General features: G+C 30.1%; 1 protein-coding gene and 1 long non-coding RNA gene across 5 annotated transcripts; both read left to right on the top strand.

Annotated features, from left to right (window-relative positions):
- Positions 1-964: 964 nt before the first annotated feature.
- On the top strand, positions 965-5,678 carry LOC107012085 (superoxide dismutase [Cu-Zn] 2-like). Of its 4 annotated transcripts, none has more exons than XM_015211813.2 (7): positions 965-1,129; positions 1,207-1,308; positions 2,356-2,451; positions 2,553-2,575; positions 2,661-2,736; positions 4,270-4,323; positions 5,426-5,678. In XM_015211813.2, exons 1-7 carry the CDS (start codon positions 1,048-1,050, stop codon positions 5,452-5,454), a joined length of 462 nt encoding a protein of 153 aa, XP_015067299.1. In that variant the 5' UTR covers positions 965-1,047; the 3' UTR covers positions 5,455-5,678. The 4 variants fall into 4 exon arrangements, with proteins under 4 accessions (XP_015067299.1, XP_015067298.1, XP_027771641.1 ...); XM_015211812.2 differs by having other exon boundaries at positions 970-1,129; positions 2,544-2,575; XM_027915840.1 differs by lacking the exon at positions 4,270-4,323 and having other exon boundaries at positions 970-1,129.
- A 2,375-nt stretch (positions 5,679-8,053) lies between these two features.
- On the top strand, positions 8,054-9,971 carry LOC107013779. The gene is made up of 2 exons (XR_001456153.2): positions 8,054-8,375; positions 9,444-9,971. It is a non-coding gene; the product is annotated as an uncharacterized LOC107013779 (long non-coding RNA).
- The last annotated feature ends 838 nt before the right edge of the window (positions 9,972-10,809 follow it).

The raw sequence follows: 10,809 nt of genomic DNA, 5'->3' as shown, positions 1-10,809 counted from the left end.
TATATATATATTTATTTATTTGGGAGTTTGAATTAGAAAAATAAAATTGAGTAATGCTTTTTTTATAAGCACATGGCGCATTTTGCTTCTGCACTTAAAGAAAAGAAAATATTAAGCAAAAAACATTTGGATGATAATGGATATCGATAACTTTATACTTGTTTTATATGTCTTATGTCAACTGTAAGATTTCAAATGAATCTCAACTATAAAATATTTTATGATCCATATAAGATTAATTTAAGAGGTTATTAAACATTACACGAGGGAATAGTACTTGATTGGATCTGTTTTCCAACAGTACTGATTGTAGCTTTTTCTACGACTCATAGAAATGATTCATAGGTCACCGACTTAATAAAATTTATTATTGTAATCTGTGGTAAAACAGTATAAGTTTTTACTTTAAATTAAAATGAGACAGACTTAGTGACACTGGAAAGAAGACTCATAAACCTTTAATTGATAGGTCAAAAGGCACCTAATGTATTATGTGTTGATAGATATGATCCTTTGAAGTTAACCTAAGTAGAATCTTATATCGAAACTTAATCGGTCAAGAAGCTTTCAACTCAACTTCGTGCTAGGAGATTTTTGTAACCTTAATTCATGTCCAAATATATTTTTTCCCGACTAAAAAATTGACCTTAAAACTTAAGGACAATTTAAGAATAACTTCATACTATCTTATACACAAATGATGAAGAATGATTTAGACTTAGCTTAGAAACTTGCCCCGTGAGACTTGGGCCGGGTAGGATTGAACTAACTCTTTTTGATAATTCTAGATAAGAATATATATAAATCATTTTTATAACAAGGATATACGAGCTCTACATGATAAAATTGAATAATAATAGAAGACCTTATTTTATGAAAAAAATTGTTCCAGTTTTAGAAATTTAAGGGACTAAAGTTGCCTAGAGTGTTATTTTAGGGACCAAAATGGACAGATAAGGCAGAATTGTGAGAGAACACTGGTAGAAGAAGGATAGAGACAAAATGGGTGACCCTTTAAAATGGAGAAAGATGTAGGGAAAAATATTAATGGGGAATTTGAAAGCAGTAGCTGTGATCTCCGGGAACGATAGTGTGAAAGGATCCTTACAATTCATCCAGCAATCCAATGGTACTTTTCTAACTATTTATTGTGTTTTCTACTCCTCGATCGTCTTGTTATTAATTTGGGTAATACAACTCATACAGGTGTTACCCATGTGAGAGGAAGAATAATTGGTCTAGCTCCAGGTCTTCACGCTTTCCATATCCATGCCTTGGGTGATACCACTAACGGCTGCAATTCCACTGGTTCCTTCCCTTTTCTTCTAATTCTTTTTTTTTTTGGGATTAGGGGCGGAGCTAAGTGGGTTTACTGGTTTGGATGAACCTAATAATTTTTTTTAGATATTTTATTTGTTAAAAAATTAAATAAATATATATGTATATTAACTTGTCAACCTATGAACCTAATAACTTTTCCGTAGATATTTTATTTGTTAAAATATTAAATAAATATATATGTATATTAACTTGTCTAACTTAAGGAAACTTATTATTGATAGCTCAGTGGTAAGGGAAGTGCAATGCTTTCTATACTTGAGTTGTGGGTTTGAACCCCCACATGCATGTGTCGAAGAGTTTTTGATCAATTTAAAATATATTTCACTATTAGAATAGGTGAGTTGTCTTCATGAGAGCAAAAGGACTGGGAAGGATGCAGGACGCACCTTGGTGTGCTAGTTATCGTGCCCACGGTAAACGCTAGGTAGTCAAGTGCGAAGCGGATAACTGCTATCTATGGAACCGAGATATTTCCCTTTCAGAAAATTCTAAACACTAGTAGAAATGCCTATCCTTTATTGAAGGTGGGAAAAAAAAGATAAAACTAAATAAACGGATTATTAATCCAAATTTCAGTTTGAAGCTCATGTAATGAACCTATTTTTTTTTTTTGGTCAACCTAAAACTGGGATAACTCCATGAGAAATCTGATTGGATTTTATTAGATATGTTATAAATCAAAATGGGACACCAAAAGAATTGAATCGTTTTATGTTAATTACGTTGCAACTTATCCCCTTCTATGTTCTAGTAATTCTGTCATTCAACTATCAATTTGATTACTAGCTATTTTAATTTAGTTAGTTTCAGTCGATACAACTTGGGATGAAGGTTTGGTTACTGACACATTCTTGTTTGTTACAAACAGCTAATTAATTACCTTGTACATGATAAGCCAAAAGGAGATTTAATTAGATTAATTACTAATCTAGGTAGCTAAGGACCCTTCTATGGTAATCAAATGCAAGTCCTTGAGTATACTTGCCCCTAACAGTGTAACTGATTGATTTTTAGGACCTCATTTTAATCCACTTAAGAAAGATCATGGAGCTCCCACGGATGAAGTACGTCATGCGGGTGATTTAGGCAACATTGTTGCTGGTCCTAATGGTTAGTTTTATTACTTTTATAATTCATATTTTTCAAACTTCAGTAGTTGGATTGATTGTTCCCTTGAATTTATGATCGTTTCTTCAATCAAGGGGTGGCAGAGATATCAATTTCAGATATGCAGGTACGGTACAGTACAGTACAGTCTACTTCTTCGCTATGCTATTTGATTGGTGTATGACATCATTGAATTTTGCTCGTACATATAGATTCCTCTTAGTGGAGTACACTCCATCTTGGGGAGAGCAGTAGTTGTGCATGCTGATCCTGATGATCTGGGAAGAGGTATGCATGTTTTTTGGTCACTCAACTTATTTTGAGCAATGTTCAATATCACTTCCCTTTCAACTTGCCCTTTTTTTGTGCTCTGGTTATGATCAGTATGTGCTGCTGAGTTGACTTGTGACCATTAATCCTGACCATGTCTTTTAGATTGTTGACAGAAATTGTGCATTTCATATCTCTTGAGTGAGCCAAACATTTGAAGAGAAAAACATAATGCATGAGGGTGTCTTGTTTTGGCTGAGATAGTCATTCTTTCATACTGTCTTTAAGGATGTCATTCTTTTTCTTTCTTCTTTACTAGCTCCGAGTTAATGGGCAATTGTATTTGCTTGATTCTTTTACGACTCTCAGTTGTGATGGCATGCTAATTTATAACTAATGTTTGTATTAAGCTACACTGGAAACTGTACAAATTTAAAATTAGCTTTCAGTATTACTGAGAGATCCAGTTTATAATCACCAAAATAAAGGATTTTTTTCCTTTTTGTAATTATCTCAGATATAGCCATTTGACGATTCGATCTTAGCTTTCATCTTATATACCTCTCAAGTGTTTCTTGCTTTTTACTAAGTAGACAACATTGGTCATAGGATTTTTGAGGCTCAAATTTGTCATCAACGCCTATTTATGAAATGTGAATAAAATTTCAACTTCAATGTCAAATTATGATTTAAAATATCAAATTCTCCAAAAAGTAGGATTTCAAATTGTAACTTGATTTTTTTATTTAAATTGTAAAACTTAACCAATAAGTTTATACGTTGCAAAGAAAGATTCATCATTTATTGCAAAAATAATTATTCAACCTAGCTCGATGTGAAGAATCTGTACCATGTGAGTGGATTATAATAAAGGATAGTTAGTTTCTACTATTGTTGATTTATTGGACTAGTAAAAATTATGTGTGTTTGAAAGATTGTAATTATATGTATTGCAAACATTATTTATATAAAAAACTAACAAAGATATGCAGGACATTCTGATACGTTATTTATGAACTATACTTGTGTTATTTTGTAAGATCAAGAGAAATTTTGATAGTTTTCACAAATTATGGATTCTGAGATGTATAACTCATCACTAGAAGTATATATTAGAAAAAAATAAATCGGGTAATTGATGAAAAGAGTCAACTTGGGTTGTATCTAATAGTTTCAACTGGTATGCTCAGCAATCAGTTCACCCACTACTGAATCTTGGTCTTTTTCTAGCTTGATTGCGAAGCATGGTTTGAAAACGTCAGTTGAAAGACGGTATATAGCTAAAAGGATTATCTCAAAATTAAGTGAATCAACAAAACTTATACTCTTGTTATATGGTTTTTATATTTAAGATACTGGTGTACCCTTAACTTTTAAATCTTAGGTCCGCCTCGGATTGTAAATGAGATATCTTTATCTGGTGAAATCATTCTCGAGACCTACTCTACTGTTCATTTACTCTATGTTATTATAGGCTATAGCATAAAAAAGTCCAAATATTTTGAGGAATGTCATTCTTTATGAGTCCTGAGCTGATCAACTATTGAACAGGTGGACATGAACTTAGTAAGACAACTGGAAACGCAGGTGCAAGAGTTGGCTGTGGTAATTGCATTTCCTTTTCCCCTGAGATTTTGGAGATATATGGATATTCCCCAGAATATATCATGATTTTAGAAGTATTGGAGATCAACAAATATAAACTCTATACCAATAGATAGGCATCAATTCTAACTGAGACTGAAATTGTTTCCTTTATCTCTATTTATATGTGTTTCTTGAAAATGTTAAAAATGGGTTATTGGATGATCTGGAAAACAGAATTTGCAAAACAAACAAATAGAGATAAAGGAAACGATTCCATTAACAATTATGATTTTGTTTTACTTATTCTAAGAATGGTATAATAAAAGAAATCAAATTCAATTGTATCTTTGTATGTTTTGTTGCTTATCATAACTTTAAGTCATCCCGAGTTTAAGTTGAGGCGGGTATATTAGTTCTGAAAGGAAAGAGTAGAATAAATAATTAGTTGAAAAGTTAATGCACATAATTAGACTTCATATAAAATGTAATATTAGCATTATATAAAAATTGTCATTGAAAGTCAACTTAATCTAATGATCTCCAATACAAGTTTCTGCTCAAGTCTTTACAATTAAGAGCACTTGTCCTAAACTTTAAATGGAGGGAAAATTTCCTTATCTAGAATAATTCAAGACAAAATTAGACCCATTTTCCTTGTTTTGGACAAATCTTTAGTAAGAAGGATTCTTTTGACCTATTTTGATAGTTGGAGTCTATCTTTGAGCCAAAAACGTAACCGAGGGTAAAGCTGACTTATTTGAATAGTTCCGAGGTATATTTATCCCTGTTCCCTATATATGTATATGTGTGTGTGTGTGTGTGTATGTGTGTTGTTTTGCTTGGTTTGTTAAGTTTTCTTATCAGAGACTAAATGCACCAATAGCACAAGTAAGGTCCAAGGGACAATGTTTTACTTAGAACAAGCCTACTGCTAAAGTGACTATTTTGAACCTAAATTGTATGAAATCTGAACCTAAATTGCAATTGCTTTTCAGGTTCAAATTTTATTGTGATTTCTATGTTCATGTAACTACAATTGAGACTGTGTAATTCCTTCTGTGTCTTCCTCGTCTTTCTTATCTGTGGCACTAATATCGTTTTGCTAAACTTGTTTTCGCAGGCGTTATTGGGCTTCAATCATCTGTCTAATGTTTGTGTTACTCAGTTAATCATGTTAAACTAGCAATACTCTCAACTTTCCATATATCTCAAAGAGCTGATTAATAAAATAGTAGTGATTTAACTCTCAGCTCAAGTGTTTGAACCTTAGTTACATTTTGCTAGTGAAAATAATGAGTCTCTTTCTTGATTGTGTAGAATGGGTGTGATGGGAAATCTTTTTTTTTTTGGGAAATAAATATTCTTTTTATCGATTCTCAAGTGTAAGGTAAATAAGGTGAAAATGTTAGACTAAGAGCAGCGGCGGAGCTACAACATCTTTCATCGGAAAATTATACTAGGTATATAGGTAAAATATCGTCTAATATTTGGATTTTTAATAAATTGAACTCTTATCTACAATGCAGGTTGTTGGTCCTCTATGTCTTTGAGATCCCTGGTTTGATCCCCAATAGCAGTGTATATTTTTTAAAACAGAAATAGCTGCCCCCATATCTTCTTTATATGTTTCTTGCATTAAATTTTGACCTAATATTTAACTTTGAATTAACCTAATAATTAAGATTTTAGTATTTTCTTTATATTTTTGATCTGTATTAAGTCAATTATTAGGTATAACACACTGTCAAGAAATTATTTTTAAAATTTATTATCCACTATTATATTTTTTATTATTTATAAACTATTCTTTAGAAAATGTAAAATAGTTAAGAATGCTGTTGAAAGAAGGACAACTTTCACATATAGCAAACATAAAATTCATATTTGTATGCTATAACAAACTTTGCATAATTGCGCTCTATAACAAACTTATATATGTATAATTCGCTATACATATACAATTGAAGCGAATTGTATAAAACGAGAAAGAAAAAAATTATATGCAATTTGAATTGTATAAAACGAGAAAGCGAGAAAGGCAGAATTGAATTGTATAAAATGAGAAATAGAGAAATTATATACAATTTGAATTTGTATAAAACGAGAAACAGAGAAAGGCAAAAAGAGACTTGTGCAGGGAATATACAATTGAATGGAATTGTATAAAACGAAAAAGAGAAAAATTATATAAAATTTGAAATTGTATAAAACGAGAAAGACAAAAGAGACTTTGGGCAGGGAAATATTTGTATTGTATAATTATAAGTGTATAGGACGAAAATATATGTATTTGCATGCGTTTATACAATTTTCTCTCGCTTTATACAATTAGAAACACAATTTATACAACTCTATTGTATAAAGCGAGAGAGGCGAGCGAGAGAGGGGGAGTGGCGAAGCAAGAATATGAGGGATAGAGGGACTAGCAAACAGTTTGCTATGGAACACAAATAAAAATCAAAGGATAGCTACTATATTTATTTTATATTATTAGTTTGTCGTTCTATACAATTATCCCATAAAAGAAAAGGTAAATATGGAAAAAAAGTTTTCTTGAACTTTGAAACACTAAGTTATTTTGGATCATGAAAAAAGTCTCGATAATTCACTTAATGTGAACTAGAAGAAGTATTTTCCACTAGTAGCTAAAATTGTTTTTGTTGATCTTTCTCCATTAGTTTATTTATGCTATTGATAATTTTATAATTTTAAGTTTGTGTATAAAAAAAATTCGTATGACTTAGTAATTTAGTGATATGTAATTTAAATATGGAAAAATAACATAAATTAGTACATTTTAATAAATAATTACTGATTTTAGCAATACTTTTTATTTATTACCATTTATAACAATACTATGTTAAATCTGCAATATGCATTAAAAGTGAATTATGTATGCAATATATATGAATTATAATTGTTTATTGAAATATATTATGTTTGTTTGGTAAAAATTTGACACATTGTATTATAAGTGTATTAAAATGTGTGATAAATGTATTATCCATCATTAAAACTTGTATTATATATGAATAACAAATTGTTCTTTGTAATATGTGTTAAACTTGTATTATAAATGAATTAAAAGTGATAAGTGAAAAAAAGATATTATTGCTATAAATGGTAATATTTTTTTATTTTAGTATATTTATGTAAGTTTTCCTTTAAATATTCAATTTGGGTGCACCCACTCATCAGTAAAAACAAATACTTTGTACACACAAAAAAATTTATCGACTCTTTTAAAGTTTGAAGACCCTTGACGGAATTCCTAGCTCCGTCACTGACTAAGAGCATCTCTCTTCCCTCTCTCTATCTCATTCTATCTTTATATATTTACTAATCAAGTATCTCTCTTACCTCTCTCTATCTCCTCTATCTTTATATATTACTAGTCAAGTGTACGTGCTTTACATGTGTATATCGTGTTAATTTTGTCATTGATATCAAAAGTCAAAATTAATTTGTATTGACATATGAAAACACACTCTAAACGATGATCTAAAGGGAAAACAAACACTATTACATATGCACATACTAATATAATACAATTANAAGGGCAATTCAGACTTTTGAGTCAAATATTTATGCTATGTGTCTGTTAATTTCTATTTCTACTATAGTAGAAAGAGCTTATTTCAACATGTCTGGTTAAGGTCAATTAAATTGATATCAAGGGCAATTCAGACTTTTGAGTCAAATATTTATGCTATGTGTCTGTTAAGTTGAAAAGAAAAAGCCACGTATCAATGTGTGTGCAGAGCACGTGTTGTCATACTCTCTCTTGAAAAAGAAAGACAACAATTTATCCCATCACTTTTATATTAGATTTGAAGCTCTAATCTTCATCAACTCACACAAAACCTATTCTAATTGTTGTGAAGATTAAACAATTAAGAGGAAGACCAAAGTAAAAAATTGAGAAAATTAAGCACCAAATTTAATAGATCTGATGACTATTGAAAATTGATTTAACCAAGAAATCAAAGCTGAGGCATTTTTCATGGTATCATGGTCATCTGAGTTTTTTTAGTTTCCGGAGATACTATCAATAGATGATTTTGGATGGGGTAACGACATGCATGTGCTTTTTTTTTTTATTTACTTTGATTATTTTTTCTTTTCTTTATAAGTTATTCCCACAAATGCAAAATTATGCACCCTAGATGTTTGATTATTTGCCTAAGAAAACTGATTAATATTTTGTTATATATAATTTTTAAATTTGTGTTGGTGATTTGCACTTGTTTCTTATTCTTCCTCGCCTTCTTTATCTCTTTGTTTTAGTTGTTCACCAATTTTTTTTTTGTGTTTCTCCATTTTCTTGATTCTTCTTTCACAGGTTTAACAACGATTTAAGTTTACACATTGTGATTCATATATTATTTCTTTTTAATTTCACTGTAAGTGCTAGCAATTTAGCAGATCCTTTTAAGCCTATAAATTTTATAATTGTGGAACTCATACTGTTTTCCTGCAATTGGTTTTGGGTATGTTCTTTTGCATTAAAAGTTATAGCAAGCTGCTTTTATTTCATTTAGCAAATGAGTATGTTTGGAGATTTCTTTAAACTTTATACTTGATTTATGTCTCTAATTTATTTATTTTTGGTGCCACCGGTCAAGTTAGTTGTCTTCCATAGACATTTTTAACTCTTCTTTTTCATTATCATCTTTCATTTGCTCTGTCTCTTTTTGAGTTTGTAACTGTTTGGGGTCGAAGTGGTTTCTACTGTTTAATTTTTTCCTTTACTTGGATGCTTTTAACTAGCTAGATTCTGTATGCATTAATTTCAAGTTTTTGCCTCATTTGCTCATTGCTTGATGTACATCAAGAAAGGAAAAAAAGATATTTAGAAATTTCTCTAGCAGTGTGAGAACATTAGCCGACGCCTCCTCTTAAAAGACACTATTGGATTAATTATTGAGTTTTTGGGCATAATATTTTTTTCCTTTATCTCAATTTGAGTTGTAAGTTATATCAGGTGTGTGCCTTATTATGAGTTTTTCTTTCTTTTTTGTTTGATTAAGGTATGCAATTACTGCTAATAGAGTTTGATGAACGTTTTTAGGTGTTTGATAATATGCCTAAAATAGTTGATATTTTTTTTATTAATTTCAACTTTTCTCTTTTGATAGATGTTTTACAACTTGTAGCAGATTATTTCACTTCACTGAATTTGAAAGAAATTCTAGCTTTGTTGAAGGAAAATATGGCTGTCAATCTGCCATAGATATAGTGATGCAGAGAATGAAGATTAGAAACACCGTATGAATACAACAAAGAGAGACCTTTTTAGCAGATCATCATGCCTTCATCTCCAGCATGATGAGTTGCGACATAAAATTTTTATCATGTTTGATAATTATTTAAGCTTTCATTCACCACATTTGCTTCAGTCTTCTTCACTCTGATCAATCAGTAGACGATTTGAAATGGGATAAATGTGAATCAGGTGTTTCAACATCTACTGCTTGTGCTTTTTGTGTGGTTATTTTGGTAATGATTAATTGGATATGCTCCTATATTGATTGACTTCAATTTGTTGATAGTTATTAGGAGCAAACTACTTCAACTTTTAGGAGAACAATTAAGAGTAAATGTGCAAAACTAAATGAAAATATTTTGAATAAAATGTGTAATTGTGATGATTATTTTTTATTTTATTATTATCTCTTATATCCATAGAACATTATTTGACTTTTTCATTATTGATACAAAGTCACATGACAGATGTATAGTTATTCTTCCTCTTTACTGTATTTGTTGTTGCTGTACAATAATGGTATGCATATGTGTTGCTAATTTCTTCTCAGTATGAAGAATTTTTGTTACTTTTCATTTTAATGTCTTATGGTATTTGGTGATTATTTTGTTCTTTATTTTGTGAATGATGATGTTTTTTTTCTGGATTACTATCTCATTATTAATCTTTTTCATTCCAAGTTTTACTTTTTGTCATTACATGTTTGTTCTTTTTCATGGTTAGGAATTAGAAATTTGACTGTTAGAAAGATAGTTGTGAGAGAATGAATTAGATTCAAAAGATTAGGCCAAGGCAATGTAAGTTTACGTCTTTCATCATTGATTTTTTTAAAATAATAGTTAAGCCAATCATGTTCTGCAACTTTGTTGGTTTTAGAAACCAAGGAAGTAGTACATTTGTTTTTACTCTGTGTTTATGCTTGGATAGTAAAGAACTTCTGATGTTCATATTCATATACTATATTAATTGGAAATAGTATCATTACTACAATAAACATAATTAGTGGTTGTTCATATATGGCAAGTTCAGCAAATAGACATGACATTCAAGATATTTGATGGTCATAATTAACGATACATACAAAATAAATCATGTAGGAGTGGAATATCAGATGTGATAATTATGACTTCTTATCTTCATCTATCTCTAGACAACACATGCTTCTTTGTTATTTATTTATGAAGAAGTATTGTTTTATCAGATTATGAATTATCATGCTGAATGATTCATCTATCGAT

The sequence above is a fragment of the Solanum pennellii genome, chromosome 3 (assembly GCF_001406875.1).
Source record: "Solanum pennellii chromosome 3, SPENNV200".
In the NCBI taxonomy this organism is placed as follows: domain Eukaryota; kingdom Viridiplantae; phylum Streptophyta; class Magnoliopsida; order Solanales; family Solanaceae; genus Solanum; species Solanum pennellii.
The sequence above is the reverse complement of the archived record's forward strand: the minus strand, read 5'-3'. Positions and strand labels throughout refer to the sequence as shown.

Coding starts and splice junctions, on each gene's coding strand:
- LOC107012085 (XM_015211812.2), top strand. CDS start 1,048: ATGGGGAATTTGAAAGCAGTAGCTGTGATCTCCGGGAACGATAGTGTG. Junction 1,309..2,355: donor TAACGGCTGCAATTCCACTG/GTTCCTTCCCTT, acceptor ATTGATTTTTAG/GACCTCATTTTAATCCACTT. Junction 4,324..5,425: donor AGGTGCAAGAGTTGGCTGTG/GTAATTGCATTT, acceptor TTGTTTTCGCAG/GCGTTATTGGGCTTCAATCA.